The following is a 19,223-nucleotide window of genomic DNA, read 5'->3' on the forward strand; positions in this document are numbered from 1 at the left end:
AAGGAAGCAGATACCTGGGACCAAATTTCCCAGTGAGTCATTGCCCAACCCTTAAACTTTAAAGGACCTTTGTTTAAGAGATTTTTATCTCCAGGCTACCACTCACCCATAGGACATTTAGCTATCCTACCTCAAGCTACCAGGTGCGATAAAAGAACTTTGAACTGGGAAGTAGAACTCTGGCTCTCATACAAACTAGTTGGTGAGTTGGGGAAAATTATTGGACCTTTATGTGGCTCAATTCTCTTACTGTAAAAAGGGGGACTTGGTTACTTGATTTCTAAGGTTCCCTCTTGATGTTAAACTCCGTCCTTTGTATCTAAAAGTGAAGGCAGGGCGCCTGGGTGGCTCAGTTGGTTAAGTGACTGCCTTCAGCTCAGGTCATGGTCCTGGAGTCCCGGGATCGAGTCCCACATCGGGCTCCCTGCTCGACAGGGAGTCTGCTTCTCCCTCTGACCCTCCCCCCTCTTGTGCTCTCTCTCTCTCATTCTCTCTCTCTCAAATAAATTAAAAAAAAGAAAAAGGAACATTAAAAAAATAAAAAATAAAAAAAAATAAAACTGAAGGCATCTTCCTTCTTAAGAAACAGTTACCTTTTATCCCGTTATTATTTGTTATACCACTGTCCTTGCAGTCTCTGAGGCTAAAAATATTAGAGTTATTTTTGTTATATCCATTTCCTTTAACTCCTGCACACAATTGACAACCAATCCAGCAATTCTTCCATCACAGTTGAAGTGGCAGTAGAATGCATTTGACTGGGGCGCCTGGGTGGCTCAGTCGTTAAGCGTCTGCCTTTGGCTCAGGTCATGATCCCAGGGTCCTGGGATCGAGTCCCACATTGGGCTCCCTGCTCTGCAGGAAGCCTGCTTCTCCCTCTCCCACTCCCCCTGCTTGTGTTCCTGCTCTCGCTATGTCTCTCTCTGTCAAAAAAATAAATAAAATCTTAAAAAAAAAAAAAGAATGCATTTGACTGAAGAGGTTGGGTTTTAGAGTCTGAACACTGACTTCTGCCTGGGCCATATATTAGCTGTGTCTGGCAAATTAGCCTCAATGGACCAGTTCTTTGGGGGTTTTTTTGGGTTTTTGTTTGTTTTAATGGAAATAACACTAACTTCAGGCTTGTTGTAAGGATTAAATGAGTTAGCAAGTGATAGCGCTTTTTATTATTTGTACATAGTAATGCAGTGGATTGGATCTTAAAGTCAAATGGGCCTCTGGAAAAAAAAAATATTAAAAGGTACTGCAGCCCGGGCGCCTGGGTGGCTCAGTTGGTTGAGCGACTGCCTTCGGCTCAGGTCATGATCCCAGGGTCCTGGGATCGAGTCCCGCATCGGGCTCCCTGCTCGGCAGGGAGTCTGCTTCTCCCTCTGATCCTCCCCCCTCCCATGTACTCTCTCTCATTCTCGCTCTCAAATAAATAAATAAATCTTTAAAAAAAAAAAAAGGTACTGCAGCCCAAACTGAATACCTCCTTCTAGATGGGTCTTTCCAGTACATGTCTTTCTCATTCTTTCTTTTTTTTTTTTTTTTTTTGAGAAAATGAGGGTGGAGAGGGACAAAGGGGAGAGATAGAGAGAATCCTTAAACAGGCTCCACACCCAGCACAGAACCCAGTGCAGGGCTGGATCTCACAACCCTGAAATCATGACCTGAGCTGAAATCAAGAGTTGGACACCTAACTGACTGAGCCATCCAGGCGCTCCACACCCCCTTTTTTTTCCCCTCTCACTCTTAACAAGATTTCTAGAATTAAGGAAATTGTCCTAAAGTCTGAGAATGGGGTTCCCATCTAAGAGAGTGTGGGTAAATAGGGAGAGCTATCACATCTTTAATTCAAGCCCATGAAAGTCAAAGTATTAAAAATGGAGAGTATTTCAAGTAGGCCCAAGATAACTCTTAAGTTTCACTGAAAGAACAAATGATTATCTCTGATGTTGACCGTTCTGAGAAGATCATTGCTACTACACTCTTACTGAGAGATAATTTGTATGGGTTTGCAGCTAGGTGGTTCAAAAATTTTGCTACCCAATTTTCTACCATGGCTAAAGGTGATGGTTTTAATCATTATTCATTACTTGTAGTGGAAAGAAAATTGACTTTGGAAATCAAAGAGATTATGGATTTGAATCCCAGCTCTGCTACTTTATATAACTAAGAGATCATTGTAAAGTTATTTAATATCTCTGAATTTTAGTTTTTCATCATATATATAAGACAATAAAACCAATTTTGTAAAGTGGTTCTGAGAATTAAGTGAGTTATGTACTTCATGTAAGTAGATGTTGTAAAATGTTTATTTCTTTCCAAGAGTCTTTTAACCTTAGCCTTGAATTTTTATTTTTATTTTTTTTCTTAAAGATTTTATTTATTTATTAGAGAGAGAGAGAAAGCACAAGCAGGGGGAGTGGTAGGCAGAGGGAGAATCAGCCTCCCCGCTGAGCAAGGAGCCTGATGTGGGACTCGATCCCAGGACCCTGGGATCATGACCTGAGCCGAAGGCAGATGCTTAACCCATTGAGCCACCCAGGCATCCCGTAGCCTTGAATTTTTAGCTTCCTATAGTGTATCACTAGGATTTTTCTTATAGATGTGTATATTTCAACACGTGTAAAACAAAACTCATCATTCTCCCGTTCTTCCTGTATTTACTGTCTCTGTTAAGACATCAGCAATCTTCTAATCATTCAAGTTTGATGATGCCAGAGTTGATTCCTTCTCTATCCCTAAGTCCATTTTATTCTAAAAACTGTCAGTTCTCTTTTCCCACCTTACTCTTCCCCCCCATCCTAATGTAAACCTTGATTACCTCTCACTTTGACAGTTTTAGGATCTTTTTGACAAGTAAATTAGACTCCAATCTTTTCCCTTGTTACCAAGTTATACACTGCTGCAGAATCAGCTTTAAAACATGCTTCCCATTATGTTACTTGCTTTTTCAGAGACTTGCCGTGTTCCACCATAGAGACTATGGGTGATCCACTATAAAACTCTTATCTTACTGGGGCACCTGGGTGGCTCAGTCGTTTAAGCGTCTGCCTTCGGCTCAGGTCATGGTCCCAGTGTCCTGGGATCAAGTCCCGCTTCAGGCTCCCTGCTCTGCGGGAAGCCTGCTTCTCTCCCTCTCTCTCCCTCTCCCACTCCCCCTGCTTGTGTTTCCTCTCTCGCTGTGTCTCTTTCTGTCAAATAAATAAATAAAATCTTTAAAAAAACAAAAAACAAAACAAAACAAAAAAAAACAACTCTTATCTTACAGATGTGGGTGTTGGGCTCAGGGAACTTACATTTTTGATTTGCCATGAAGGTCGCATCTGTGCTAGGGAGTGGCATGTTAAGACTAGTACTTATCTCTGCTCACTCACAGACTAGTTCTTTCCACTATTGGAATATGGCCCAGACTCCTTAACAATGGTTTTCAAGGCTTATCCCATCCTGGCCCCATTATCTTCAACTACTCATGTACCTACGGTCAACTCCATTGAAGTATTCTATGCTATTTCAGCTCCCTAGCAGTATAAAGCTGTTTTCTCTACCTGAGATGCACTTTCCTCCTCTTGCCCTCAGTTGATGAAATTCTGCCCATCCATAAGTCCTAAGTCAATCTGATGTCTCTTCCCTTCCCTCCCATCAAGCCAGAAAATCAGATCCCCTACTCCTAGACCTTGCATTACCTCTAACCACATTCTGCTTTGTGCTATAATTATTTGTGTCCATGTCAGCAAGCCAACAGATTTTTTATAAAGATTTTTATTATTAGAGAGAAAGAACATGTATGGGGGAGGGGCAGAGAGAAAGGGAGAGGCAGACTCCCTGCTGAGCAGGGAACCCGCTCCAAGTCAATATATTTTACACTCTATTTGGGCAGGGCCCTCTCCCTATACCTTATAGAAAGTAGCTAGTTACTCAGTAACCTGATACCAGAGTCTCTCAAAAATCATATACTGATTCTTACCTTTATCTGTTTCACAGGGTGCTAATCACATTGTTAAGAAATTAGTAGTATTGTTTCTGTAAAGAGAAGTGTGGTCAGGGTGTGAGCTACCTCATTCCTTGAATATAAAGCATGCTTATCCTAGCCTTATACCAAGATAGATATTCTAACTTTTCTTGGATTTCTGGCCAAGATTAATCAACACCATGGAATTAGATTTGGGAATTAAATTCTTTTTTTTTTTTTAACCACACTCAGTCCCTCAAATAATGAATAATTTTTCCTTTTTATAAATAAATTTGAGAACATATCTTCTATATTTTTTTTCTTTGATCCAGAATTGATTGCTGTAGAAGCACTGACAGCATTATACCCACACCTACATTGGAAGCACAATTGTACCAAAAGGTGTCTTAAAGTGTTGTTCAGTATTTCCTAAACTTGGTCCAAAGGTCTTTATTGTGGTTTTACATGACTAAGTTTAGCTGAATTGTTTGTTGTTTCTGTGTCTTTTTCTCATTAGAATAAGGGCTGACAATGTTTGGTGGGTCAGATATAAACTGGAAAGCAGATAGACAAATATATATTATTTGATACATTCAAGTTTACTTCAAAGAACATATGTAGAGGAGCGCCTGGGTGGCTAGTTGGTTGAGCATCTGACTCTTTATTTTGGCTCAGGACATGATCTCAGGCTCATGAGATTGAGTGCCACATTGGGCTTTGCACGCAGCATGGAGTCTGCTTGAGATTCTCTTCCTCTGCCTCTGTCCCACCCCCTGTTTGCCCGCTCTCTCTTTCTCAAAATAAGTAAATAAAATCTTAAAAAAAAAAAAAAAAAAGAACGTGTAGAATTAAGATTATTTTATCCAGGAAAAGAGATATTACTAAAAAAACCAACATTTATTACTTATTCTGTGTCAGGGTCTTTTCTTCTTTATCTTGTTTATTCCTCATAAGGATATTATGAAGGAAGTACTGTTGTTATGGATGAGAAATCTAAGTTTTAGGGATGCATCTGTCTCTAACGCCAGACCTCCTTACCATGAGAGGCTTCTATGTTACCTTCCAACATGGGGATTAACAAGTAAACAAAAACAATAAAATTAGCACTGTTTTCAGACAATGCTTTAGTTGGAAGAACGAGTACTCCAGGTGGAAAAGTAGTGTGGTCTTTTAGGCTTGCTTATCACTTACTTTGAATAAGAGGACTTTTAGTGTGAAATGGCAGCCAAAGCTGCTTGGGTAAGCACACTGTGTGTTCCGTTGTTGTCAAGGTTGTTGGAAGCAGTACCTGATGAACCGTGCATTCTGCCAGGTCAGTTATGCTTTGTGGTTGTCAAGAGACCTGCAAATAGTATTTTTCACTCTTCAAATAAGGAAACTATTGGCTCATTTCTAATCTTACCTCTTCTGGACAAAGGTTGGAACTCCTTTGGTAATTACTAAGGCAAAAACTCCTTTGGTAATTTCTGGGACAAAAAACAAACAATCCAGATTAATGGATAGGGACTAGATGATTTCAGGGGCATGGCTTTATGTATTCTTTGACTCTAAGGGATTTTAGAAAGGACTTTCAGAATAGAGGTTTTGTCCTCTGAATTTAAAGTACATTATACCAGGGCGCCTGGGTGGCTCATTCAGTTAAGCATCTGCCTTCGGCTCAGGTTATGATCCCAGAGTCCTGGGATTGAGCCCCGCGTTGGGCTCCCTGCTCAGCAGAAAGCCTGCTCCTCCCTCTCCTTCTGTCACTCCCCTTGCTTGTGCTCTCTTTCTGTCTCTCTCTCTCTGTCAAATAAATAAATAAATAATCAAAAAATAAATAAAGTGCATTATACTTCCCCCAGTTGTTAAGATTGTTAAAATGTAAAAATAATAAGAATTCTAACAAAAGCCAATTCTAATATATTATACTTAAAATGTTCTTAATACTAGTATAAGTATTTTGTATAGTATAGTATAATCTACACTGTATTTAAAATATATTATCTCCTTAAATCCATATCAAAACACCTATAATGGAAGGTATTAGTCTCATTTTTCAGCTGAAGAAACTAAAACTGAAAAGATTATATAGTTTGTTCAAGGTAACAAAAGTTATGGGGCACCTGGGTGGCTCAGTCGTTAAGCGTCTGCCTTCAGCTCAGGTCATGATCCCAGGGTCCTGGGATCAAGCCCCACATCGGGCTCCCTGCTCCACGGGAAGCCTGCTTCTCCCTCTCCCACTCCCCCTGCTTGTGTTCCCTCTCTCGCTGTGTCTCTCTCTGTCAAATAAATAAATAAAATCTTTAAAAAAAAAAATGGTAACAAAAGTTATGATTTCAAGTAAAATCTATCTCAACTTAAAGCCCTTGCTCTTTATATGATACCATACAGTGTCCCCAGCTCTCTCTCCAGACCAAGTGATCAGTGCTGCAGAGTTTGGGGAGAGAGAGCAGCCAAAAGAAACTTGGATATAGGTAAAACCTAATTTGGACCTGAATCTACAGAGATGCCAAATGTACTTCCCCTGGGATATAACTCAGAAGAGTGGAACATTTCACTCCAAATGTGACTTTGGAACAGACTTAAGTTCAGGGGAAGACCAACTGATGTTTGCACACTGAGGTCAGTCATAAAATGATGGAACCTTAGAGATCATCTGGTCTAACCTTCTCATTTTACAGGAAACTACAACCCAGATATTGAATCATTTGACCAAGGTTACAGTTTTTGAGAGAACCAGTAGAGGAGTGTGGTTCTGCTGGTCTAGGGCTTTCTATTCTGTCATGGCACACCACTGCCAGTCCTTGGATGCTGAAGAATCCTTGTCTATGTCTAATATTCTGACTTTCTTTATTGCATAGGTATTTCAGTATCTGTAGACGATGGAATCAGCTCCATTTAATAGACGGCAATGGACTTCAGTATCATTGAGGGTAACGGCCAAAGAACTTTCTCTGGTGAACAAGAACAAGTCATCGGCTATTGTAGAAATATTCTCCAAGTAAGTGCTGATCCTGGTCCAAAATGACCATCTGTCTTGAGCAAACACTACCACCTGTCAGGGAAATAAGTAAAGGAAGTACATAGTGTAAAATGGTTTTATTGAGCACCTTCTGAAATTTAGACACCATGGAGAAGGATGATAATAATCAGGAGACACATTCTCTATCCTGGAATTTTTTTTTAGTTGAGAATAGAAAAAGTTACAAACACAAAAGTTAATTATAAAACGTGTAATTCTTGGGCGCCTGAGTGGCTCAGTCGTTAAGCGTCTGCCTTCGGCTCAGGTCATGATCCCAGGGTCCTGGGATCGAGTCCCACATCGGGCTCCCTGCTCGGCGGGAAGCCTGCTCTCCCTCTCCCACTCCCACTGCTTGTGTTCCTGCTCTCGCTCTCTGTCTCTGTCAAATAAATAAATAAAATCTTAAAAAAACAAAAAAAACAAAACAAAAAAAACCGTGTAATTCTTACGCAAAGTGTCAGCAAATCCAAAATGAATGGGAGTAAGGACTAGAAACAGAATAAGAGAGAGAAAGTGACCATCACGGGCAGAAGCTAGTCAGGGAGGCTTTCCAAAGTTGAGATGAGTTTTGAGGCAAGTTTTGATTTAGTTGAATGGAGTGTTAGGTATACTCTGTATCTGTGTTATCTAATAATGGGAGCCACTACATATGTGCCTATTTAAATTTAATTAATTCAGTTCATCAGCTGTACTAGCCACATTTCAAGTGTCCAATAGCTACATGTAGCTGGTGGCTACCATATTGGAGATCACAGAAACATTTCACCACTGCATAACATTCTGTTGAACAGAATGCAGTGCAAACTGTGTGAGCAAACTATGGCCTACTGGCTGCCTGTTTTAGTAAATAAAGGTTTATTGGAACATGGCCACATCCATTTGTGCATTGTCTATGGCTGCTTCCATGCTACAGCAGCAGAGAGCAGAGACCATACGGCGTCAAAGTCTAAAATATTTATTATCTGATCCTTTAAGAAAAAGTTTGCTGACCCCCTGCTTGCCATGAGTTCTTTGATATGAGGGTCTCTTTCTTGCTTAATTTATATGCCTAGCACGTGTATAGCACTGTATAGCACGGTGACTGGAACATAGTAGGCACTCAACAGATGTAGAAGGGATAGTATATGTAAATAATATACCAGGGATTGCAAACACATTGACTTCACTCAAATAGAAATGCCCTACTGGGAGGAGCTTAGGACAGGTGGTAGGTTTACCTCACGAGCAGTTTGTTAATTAGTAGGAAGCTATTATACATTTAAGAGAAAAAAGATGGTCAACATTTGAAGAAAATGATTCTAGGAGCTGTATCTAGGATACAGCTAAATACCAATAGGAGGTAGGTATCTGTAATCTACAATGTCCCCTTTTCTTCAATAACAGATGCATCACGCACTTGCTCTGTGGAAAACATTGCCCTTCCAAACTATTGACCTTGATTACTGTTTAAGGTAGAGTGAAGGTGGAGGGAGACTGCATAACCTTTTTCCCTTCCACATTATGCATTTTGGATTACTGTAATTTTATAGCAAATATGTATTATTCTTACCAAAACAGGAAAATCAATAAAGATATTTCAGAAAAAAGGGATAGAGATCTGGAAAGCTCTTAAGATTTAATCCCTAACCTCAAGGAAATTAATGGTATAGGTTATTATAGTTTATATAGTAGATGAAGTCCCCTAACTTCCTTCATCTAAAGAATCACATGTGGTGTGGGCACCTGGGTGGCTCAGTCATTGTGTCTGCCTTCGGCTCAGGCCATGATCCCAGGGTCCTGGGATCGAGCTCCACATCGGGCCCCCTGCTCAGCGGGAAGCCTGCTTCTCCTCCTCTCACTCCCCTTGCTTGTGTTCCTTCTCTCGCTGTGTCTCTCTCTGTCAAATAAATAAATAAAATCTTAAAAAAAAATAAAAGTAGGGGCGCCTGGGTGGCTCAGTTGTTAAGCGTCTGCCTTCGGCTCAGGTCATGATCCCAGGGTCCTGGAATTGAGCCCTGTGGGAAGCCTGCTTCTCCCTCTGCCTGCCGCTCCCCCTTCCTGTGTTCCTTCTCTCTCTCTTACAAATAAATAAATAAAATCTTAAAAAAAAAATTCACATGGGGTGCCTATTAATAATATGGTGTTCCGGTTATCTGTTGGTGCCCAGGGAAAAAGATCTCCCAAATTTAGCGGCTTGAAATACTAACATTTATTTTGCTTATGAATCTCCAGTTTGTATAGTGCTTGCCTCTACTTCCCTTAACATCAGCCAGGGTGGCTCAAAGACGGGGCCCCTAGTCATCTAAAGGCTCACTCACTCAGCAGTTAGGTTGTGGCTGCTAGCAGTCAGCTGGGATCTCAGCTAGAGCCCTGGTCAGAATACCTATACATGGCTTTTCCATGTGGCTGCTTGGCTTAGTTGGCTGGGTTCCAAGGGCAAGCATCCAGAGATGAAGAAGGGAGGAAACAAAGGAAGAAGGGAGTCAGGGTCAGGGGTTGTGTGGCCTTTTGTGACCTAGCCTCAGAAGTTACACAGAATCACTTTTGCCACATTGTCTTCATTGGAAGCCAGCCTCTAAGGTTGGCCCATTTTCAGAGGGAAGGGAATTTGACTGTACTTCTTTTTTTTTTTCTTAAAGATTTTATTTATTCATTTGAGAGAGAAAGAGAGAGCACACAAGCAGGGGGAGAGGCAGAGGGAGAGGGAGAAGCAGACTCCCCGCTGAGCTGGGAGCCCAATGCAGGGCTCAATCCCAGGACGCTGGGATCAGGACCCGAGACGAAGGCAGACGCTTAACCGACTGAGCCACCCAGGCGCCCCTGACTGTACTTTTTAATGGGAGGAATGTCAAAAGATTTTTTTGGATGTGTTTTAAAAACCATCCTATATGGCTTACCTGGCCCCTCCCCTAAAGATTCTGATTCCATGTTACACAATGCAAGATGCTATTTTAGAAATAATTTCTTTTCTAGAGTAGTCCATCCAGCATTCTGGGGCATTATCAAATATTTTATACAGGTAGTGCCCTGGTCTTCTTTAGCAAGGTCTGGCAACATAATATTAAGAAAGAAGTTTTATAAATACACTCACACTAACAAAGAGCAATTACGTAGGTGACTAACACTAAAATTTCATAGACAAATTTCAGTCTTGACTGTCTAGCAGCATGTCACCTTTACATTCAGATGCAGCTTCAGTCTGACCACTTCTCAGCACCTCCACAGCTATCACGGGAAGTCCAAGCTACCTCCTTCTTCCCTTAGTTTTCTGCAGTAACTCCCTGAATGGCCTCACTACTTCACTTTTGCTGCTATACAGTTAATTATCCATGATACAGACAAGGGGACCTTCAAGAACATAAAACAGATCACATCCATCATTTTTCAAAACTCTCTAGTGGCTGTTCTCATCGACAATAAAAGAAAGTCCTTGCACTAATCTAACTGGAGGAAAAAAAAAGATTCTGATTCCATGTGTCTGGGATGGGGCCTAGGAATTTGTGTTTTCAGCAAGTATCCCAGGTGAATTTTACCTTCAAGGAAGTTAAGAAAGCACTGGTAGTGGAAGAGATGGACTTGTGAACTCACAGCGGTGAACTTGAACATAAAGCAAAATGAATACAGTTTCGGATAGGTTCCAACAGAGGATCGTGGAAACTGACCATGAATAAAGGGAATAGGAGAGCAAGCAGTCTGGCATGGAGATATGCAAAAGGGAGAAGTGACTGGTATAGTTCAGTTTAGCCTGGGTGATAGAAGGCCTTGAATGCCATCCTAAGTTTAGGATTTAGTTAGATGAGCAAGGGAACAGTTGAAGGTTTTCATGCAGAGAATGACATGATCAGACTTGTTTTTTAAGAAAGATGTTTCTGGCACCCGTGTAAAAGGTAGACTGGCAAGGTGAGAGATTGATAGCATAGAGACAAGCACTAAGGCTCTCTTGACAGCCCAAGTGAAAACTCTTGAGGGTGGAGGGCAGCAGGGATGGAAAGGAAGATAAGGAATTGAGACATTGTTGAGATGTGATTAATGGGACTTGGAAACTCCCTGTTCTGCAGAGAGACTTCTCCACATTCTTACCCTTTTCACCCTGGCTAGCCCCACCTTTCTTTAGCTGAACTTGGCTTTCCCTCCACTTGCATTCAGTCTCTGAGCAGTGGCCACCTTCCTTTCTGCACATGCTTCCCGGAAATATTCTAGGGCCAGGAGTCAAGGTTGCTGCTCTCCTACATCTCTCCTACTGTTTCCAATCCATTGTGTTTCACTCCTTGTTCTGAAGTTCTAAACCTGGGTTGAGGCTCACGTCTCACTAGACTCTTTTTTTTTTTTTTTTAAAGATTTGATTTGTTTATTTGACAGAGAGAGACACAGCGAGAGAGGGAACACAAGCAGGGGGCGTGGGAGAGGGAGAAGCAGGCTCCCCACTGAGCAGGGAGCCTGATGCGGGGCTCGATCCCAGGACCCTGGGACCATGACCTGAGCTGAAGGCAGATGCTTAATGACTGAGCCACCCAGGCGCCCTCACTAGACACTTTTTATCCTCCCCTTCATTGCAGTGGTGTGCCAGCCACCTGGCCAAGCTCCTTACCTTCCCTGGGGACACTAGCTTCTAGCTTCATTCTCTTCTCAGTGTCTCTCAGTGAGGGTGCTCTGGGCATTTTCGAGGAGGCAGACCTTCCTTCTGCAGGATGTTCATCATCTTGCCTTCCTCCAAATGCTAGTAGTACCCCCGTGACATTGTGGCATCCAAAAAAGAAAAATGGGATGGAAGGGAAACCCCAATAAGATTCCCTCACACATTTCCAAATATCCCCCTGGGCCAGTAGGGCCCCAGTGAAGAATCACTGGCCCACTGGACCTGTCTCATACTCTGGACTCTTAATTTCTTGATCCTCCCTACTTCTTCAACCTGCACGTTGTCTCCCACTTGCATCCAGTCCCAGCCTTATCATCATGCAGAATCCATCTCTGGAACGTGCATGTGGAATACCCTTTCTGATTGCAGCCTCCTGTCCTAATACTTTTCCACTCTTTTATTCCCACTGATGCTGCTCTTGGGCCAAAACAGGACACCCAGGCCCTGGATGTCAGTCTCCTTCCTGGCTTCACTTCCTTCCCTGCCTACCTCGGTTGGTCGCTTCAGTGCAACTCTCACCCCTTCCGCAGTTCCTTTCCCACCCCTTTATTCTGTCATCCCCCTCCTCCCAAAGCCAGTTCTCAAGATAGAGGAATTGGGTCTTATAGCACTGATGAGAGTTAGGAAGTTGGAAAAAGCAATTCATCTTAGGGTCCTTCTTAATCTTGCAGAGAGAAAGTACAAAGCGATCTTAGAGGTCAGCTTCTCATAGCATAGCAGGGTGACTGTCTTCTCCATGAAGGTTTATAAGGGCAGATGACAAACTATAAGTTCCAAACTCATTAACAGAATCAGTGTGCCAGGCACCATGCTAGATTCTTTTTTTTTTTTTTAAGATTTTATTTATTTATTTGACAGAGAGAGCAAGAGAACACAAGCTGGGGGAACAGTAGGAGGGTGAGGGAGAAGCAGGCTCCCCGCCAAGCAGGGAGCCTGATGTGGGGCTCGATCCCAGGACCCTGGGATCATGACCTGAGTCGAAGGCAGACGCTTAACCATCTGAGCCACCCAGGCGCCCCAACCATGCTAGATTCTTAATAGAAACAGATATTATTTCTAATCCTAACAAAAACTGTATGGGGGGGGTGGGGAGACCTTAGGCCTGTTTTATAGCTGAGAACACAGGAAATATGTGGATTTGTTTCTGTCTAGTATTTTTCATCTGATTCTGATGTATTGAACAGGTTTTGAGGAATGAAGAGAATTGTGTTTGATAGGCTGAGAGGATGGTGGTGACATTGCAGAGAACAGCAGGAGGTGGAAGGCATAGAAGTAGTACAGGGTGTGATGTGCTCTTAGGACAGTAAAAACCAGAGACCCAGCCTGGACCTCTTCTCTGTTTCATGCTCAGTAGAGACCCTGAATTAACATTGGTGATATTGCTTACGGCTTTTAGGGTTCACTCACCATAGATTCCCAAAGCAGATTGCAGGGCTGGGTTCCACAAAGCAAATACTAATTTCTACTTCCAATACCTGGTGACCTGTATTTCTCTTATTTGCAAACACTCCCAATTACGGGGTTTAGAATTAGTAAATCCTGCACAAGCCTACTTAAGAGACTGTAGGAAACCTTAGGAGATTTCTGATCAGAGATTAATGTAAAAGTGGTATTTAGGGGAAGCTTAATCTGGCTCATGTTTGTAGAATTAGTGGGGCTTTCTAATGGTTTACATTTATTTGTATGTAAGAGTAATTTTTCTAGCATCAGAGGTAGAACTCTCATGAGTTCTTTATAGTTCCAGACTTATTTCTTTTACTGAACCTCTATACTATACAAATCATTAAATTTGAGGTAAGAAAGGTCCTATTAATGAGTCCATTTAAATGGCTGGCTTTGGTTTTGCTCACCATTAACCAGCATGACATAATCCTTTGCTTGATTAAAATGTTACTCTTGGGGCACCTGGGTGGCTCAGTCGTTAAGCATCTGCCTTCGGCTCAGGTCACGATCCCAGGGTCCTGGGATCGAGCCCCGTATCGGGCTCCCTGCTCGGCGGGAAGCCTGCTTCTCCCTCTCCCACTCCCCCTGCTTGTGTTCCCTCTCTCTGTCAAATAAATAAAAATAAAATCTTTTTAAAAATAAATAAATAAAATTAAAAAATAAATAAAATGTTACTCTTTTGGTGAAATTTGGTTTCTTTGCAGAAGACTCCTCTTTGACGCTTATATTTTTGGAAGTAAAGGGAATCTAGCTCAGTGGTTTTCAACCTATCTTTTTTTTTTTTTTTTAATGTTACGCTAATCACCATACATTACATCATTAGTTGAGTTCTTCAGAGGAACCTCAGGGGCCAGTTCTGGGAAGGTGGGAAGATCTAAAGGGCCAAGCCTGAGACCTTCCACACCAGCCGTCCTGCTTTGATCTCTTTTATATGTTAGGTTTCTAAAGAAGATATCATTTGAAGAGAGGATTCTGCAGTAAAAAGTTTTAAAACCACTGATCTGACTAACCTTTGCCCCATTCCTCAGACAGACAAGGAATTTGATATCCAGCCATTATGACTGAAGTTCACACCCCAAGATAGTGGCAAAGCTGAATTCAGCACACAGATCTCTGCCCCCCATCATCATTCCCCCATGTCACAGTTCCTCCCACTCTTGTTATAACTTTCCCCGTAACATAGTCTGAAGAACATGGTTTATATTTAGTTTTCTCTGACTTTTCTTCCTTCATTAAGAAAAAATTGACCCTCAGATCTCCCTGGCTAACTTCCTCTTTTTTTTTTCCCTCCATTTTTGCTTCTCTGTAATATTTTAGTGGTGAAATATTTCCAGAGGAAAATACATTGCCTAAAACTTGGGAGTTTCCATTTTCCCTTTGCTCTGTTTGAGGGCATACAAGCAAGAGTCATAGCTCAGGAACTCTATTCTGGCCTTAGAAAAGTTTGAGGCACTGTTATTACTCCCAAGATAATTTTAGCATCCTCCATCAGCTGCCTGCCTCACAGCTGAGCATTAATGAGCAGTTGCAAGATTAAATTCTGTGTGTGAAGGAGACTGGAGGACAAGACAATCTGGGAAGGGAAGAGGGATGAGATTTTAATTATAGAAATGTCACTGCAAATACTTTCTACCTCAAATTTAGATCTTCAAAATGCCTTTCCCCTCCCCTGCCCCTGCAAAATCAGCAACCTTCACATTTTGTAGTCAGAATAATGCTAGTTGCTCTAAGTGCCCTTGAGGAAAGTCTGAGGCCTGAATCCTAGTCTAACACTGAATTCAGAAGGATGGGACCTCAGCATCTCTTAGCATTCTGGGAGTACAAAATGTAAAAGCACCAAGGCATTGACTTGGAAGAAAGCAGAGGTGTGCAACCTTTCCTCCCTGTGTATCTACTGTTTAGCAATACCTCATTATAAATAAAGGGTGAGGAGATTGGTGTGGGAGTTTCAAAACATAATTCAAGACAGCTACCTGCATATACACCTGTGTCTTGCCTCAGTGCTAAAAGGACAGGATTGAAGGTGAAAACTATTCAGGTCTTCTTTAAATCTATGTTTCTGTTAAGACAGTAAAGGGAAGGGAACCTTTGAGCTTATTTACTCAACTAACCACAGTGTAAATACTTTGCCTTAGAGAACAATTAACTGAGAATAAACCTGTCTGCTGATTGGTTCTGCCTCATATGTCGTATTATCGCTGTAGTATATTGTAGATGAGGAGTGTGGAAACAAGGTTCAAGGCCAACTGTAAGTTCCTTTCCCTCTATAATCCACTTTTTCCCCTGCATTTACATTTTTAGGAGCTGTCAGACAGATGTATTAGTACAAGTGGGGGAAAATATATGTACAAGAACATTCACCAAAGTGCTATTTGTAATGGTAGAAAACCGGAAACAATCCAAATGTGCATTAAAAGGAGTATGGGTGGGCGCCTGGGTGGCTTAGTCGTTGAGCGTCTGCCTTCGGCTCAGGTCATGATCCCAGGGTCTTGGGATCAAGCCCCACATCAGGCTCTCTTCTCAGCGGGAAGCCTGCTTCTCTCTCTCCCACTCCCCCTGCTTGTGTTCCCTCTCTCGCTGTGTCTCTGTCAAATAAATAAATATAATCTTTAAAATAAATAAATAAAAATAAATAAATAAAATAAAAGGAGTATGGGTGAATTAATTATATTTATGATGGAAGAGGATTGCCAGGGTGCCTTCTGTGCTTGTAGCCTTTGTCTTGCATGACTTCTCAGCACTTTGTCCTTCCCACATTTTTCCTTCTCTTGGCTTTCTCTGACGATTTCCTGGTTTTCCTACCACCTCTCTGTCTGTCCCTTGTCATTCTCTCTTATCACCTCCTTCTCCTCTTCTGACTTCTAAATGTAGAGTCTCTAGGACTTCTCGCACTACACACTCTTCGTAGATGATATCATTCATATACCCCCATGGCTTTACCATCTGTGACAGACAAGTCCTAAATTTATATTGCTAGCTCAGATCTCTCTTCTGAGCTTGAGACATATGTATCTCATCACTGCTACCACCAAATGGATGTTTCAGTTAACATGCCTAACACTGAACTCTTTATCTTTCCCATCCCCAAATTTGTTCCTCTTCCAGAATTCCCCATCCCAGGAAACAGTGATTCCATGGACTCTGCTGCCAGAAACCTGGGCATTGTTCTTGACTGCTTCTGCCCCCTCCCCTCATGACCAATCCTGTTGATTCCACCTCTGAAATACATCTCAAGTCTATTCACTTTCTTTCTCTCCAAGGCCACTACCCTGGGCCAAGCCAGCATCACCTCCCACTAATGCCACCTCTTTTCTCAGCCCCTCCAGTCCATTCTCCACACAGTCTCTGGAGCACTCTTTTATTTTTATTTTATCTTAGGCTAATTTTTTATTTATTTATTTTTTTTTCATTAGTTTCAGAGGAGGAACTTAGTGATTCATCAGTTGCATATAACACCCAGTGTTCATTACATCAAGTCCACTCCTTAATGCCCATCACCCAATTATCCCTTCCCCCACCCATCCCCTCCAGCAACCCTCAGTTTGTTTCCTATGATTAAGAGTCCCTTATGGTTTGCCTCCATCTCAATTTTTATCTTATTTTTCCTTCCCTTCCCTATGTTCATCTGTTTTGTTTCTTAAATTCCACATATTAGTGAAACCATATGGTATTTGTCTTTCTCTGACTAACTTATTTCACTTACTTAGTTCCACCCACATCATTGCAAATGGCAAGATTTCATTCTTTTTGATGGCTTAATAATATTCCATTGTATATGTATACCACATCTTCTTTATCCATTCATCTGTTGATGGACATCTGGGCTCTTTCCATATTTTGGCTATTGTGGACATTGCTGCTATAAACATTGGGGTGCATGTGCCACTTCGAATCACTATGTTTGTATCCTTTGGATAAATCCCTAGTAGTGTAATTGCTGGGTCGTGGGGTAGCTCTATTTTTAAATTTGAGGAACCTCCATACTGTTTTCCAGAGTGGCTGTACCAGCTTGCATTCCCACCAACAGTGTAAAAGTGTTCCCCTTTCTCTGCATCCTCACCAACATTTGTTGTTTCCTGACTTGTTAATTTTAGCCATTCTCAATGGTGTGAGGTGGTATCTCATTGTGGTTTTGATTTGTATTTCCCTGATGCCAAGTGATATTGAGCACTTTTTCATGTGTCCATTGGCCATTTGTATGTCTTCCTTGGAGAAATGTCTTCTGCCCATTTTTTATTGGATTATTTGTTTCTTGGGTGTTGAGTTTGACAAGTTCTTTATAGATTTTGGATACTAACCCTTTATCTGATAAGACATTTGCAAATATCTTCTCCCGCTCCATAGGCTGCCTTTTAGTTTTGTTGACTGTTTCCTTTGCTGTGCAGAAGCTTTTTATCTTGATGAAGTCCCAATAGTTCATTTTTGCTTTTGTTTCTCTTGCCTTTGGAGACGTGTCTAGCAAGAAGTTGCTGTGCCGAGGTCATAGAGGTTGCTGCCTGAGTTCTCTTCTAGGATTTTGATGGATTCCTGTCTCACATTTAGGGCTTTCAGCCATTTTGAGTTTATTTTTGTGGAGCACTCTTTTAAAAACATGAATTGGATCAGTGACCATTCCTTGTACCTAGGATTGTATTCAGAATGCTCACCACAGCCCACAAAGCCCCTGCCTCCCCGCACCATCTCTTGCCCTCCCCCTTTCTCACCGTGCTCCAGCAACACTGGAGTTCTTTGTGTACCTTATACACCTGAGACACCTTCTTGCCGTGGGGCCTTTGCACGTGCTAGTTTTCGGTGCCTGGAATGCTTTTCCCTCGTTGTTTTGCTTGGCTAACTCCTCTGGTCAGACTGGATCTCAGTCTAAAGGTCATTTTTTCAACAAGACTTTCCTTCATACTTAACAACACACACACACACACCCCACCCGCTGCCTCCTCAATTTGGTTCCTTTGTTAGGTTGTTTCATAATACTGTGTTCTTTTTCTTTGAAGGACCGTTATATATGTGTGTGCGTATACCTATGTGTGTGTATATGTGTGTGTGTGCATATATATATATATTCATGTACTTATGTGTTTAATGTCTAAACTATAAGCTGTCTGAGAGCAGGAACTGTAGCTCTTTGGGTTATTTCTTTTACTACTTTTCTCCTAGTGCTTAGAACATATTGCTTGAATGAAAATTCAGCTGTTCTTTTTTTTTTTTTTTTAAGATTTTATTTATTTATTTATTTGAGACAGAGAGAATGAGAGACAGAGAGCATGAGAGGGAGGAGGGTCAGAGGGAGAAGCAGACTCCCTGCCGAGCAGGGAGCCCGATGCGGGACTCGATCCCGGGACTCCAGGATCATGACCTGAGCCGAAGGCAGTCGCTTACCCAATTGAGCCACCCAGGTGCCCGAAAATTCAGCTGTTCTAAACTGGAGAAAGGGAGATGCAGAATAGTATGTACAGGGGTGCCTGGGTGCCTCAGTCAGTTGAGCACTGGACTCTTGTTTTTGGGGCAGGTCACAATCTCAGGGTCCTGGGATCAAGCCCTGTGTTGGGCTCCATGCTCAGCGGGAGTCTGCTTGAGGTTCTCTACCTCCCCTCTGCCCCTCCCCCACTAAAATAAATAAGTCTTTAAAAAAAAGGGTAGTATAAAAAAAAAAAGACTAGAATGTATAGTATTATCCCATATTTTTATTTTAAAGATTTTATTTATTTGACAGAGAGAGAGACAGCGAGAGAGGGAACACAGACAGGGGGAGTGGGAGAGGGAGAAGCAGGCTTCCCACTGAGCAGAGAGCCCGATGTGGGGCTCGATCCCAGGACCCTGGGACCACGACCTGAGCTAAAGGCAGACGCCTAATGACTGAGCCACCCAGGCGCCCCCATATTTGCTTTTTTTAAAAAATTTGTGTATTTTAGATGTTAATCCCTTATCAGATATAGGATTCGTGAATATTTTCTTTCATTCCATGGATTGCCATTTCACTCTGTTGATGGTTTCCTTTGATACACAGACTTTGTTAAAGTTGAGGTTGTTTACTTTTTCTATTGTTGCCTATGCTTTTATTCCAAGAAATCATTGCCAAAGTCAATGTCATGAAGCTTGGTCTCTATTTTCTTCTAAGAGTTTTATAGTTTTAGTTCTTACACTTAGGTCTTTAATCCGTTTTGACTTAATTTTGCACATGGTGTTAGGTAAGGATCCAACTTCATTTTTTTTGCATCTGGATATCCAGTTTT

At 41.8% G+C, this 19,223-nt stretch overlaps 1 protein-coding gene across 4 annotated transcripts in view; it reads left to right on the plus strand.

Moving 5' to 3' along the window:
• LIMA1 (LIM domain and actin binding 1) overlaps positions 1–19,223 on the plus strand; it is a 94,116-nt gene that overhangs the window by 27,369 nt on the left and 47,524 nt on the right. For all 4 annotated transcript variants that reach the window (XM_064591255.1, XM_064591256.1, XM_045873467.3 and 1 more), the window contains exon 2: positions 6,778–6,917. In XM_064591255.1, the coding sequence (XP_064447325.1) occupies positions 6,799–6,917 (119 nt within the window). In that variant the 5' untranslated portion in view covers positions 6,778–6,798. The remainder of the gene's footprint in view (positions 1–6,777; positions 6,918–19,223) is intronic.

Source organism: Mirounga angustirostris, unplaced genomic scaffold (assembly GCF_029215605.1).
Source record: "Mirounga angustirostris isolate CCGP_5_RB_7025 unplaced genomic scaffold, mMirAng1.0.hap1 SCAF_5, whole genome shotgun sequence".
In the NCBI taxonomy this organism is placed as follows: domain Eukaryota; kingdom Metazoa; phylum Chordata; class Mammalia; order Carnivora; family Phocidae; genus Mirounga; species Mirounga angustirostris.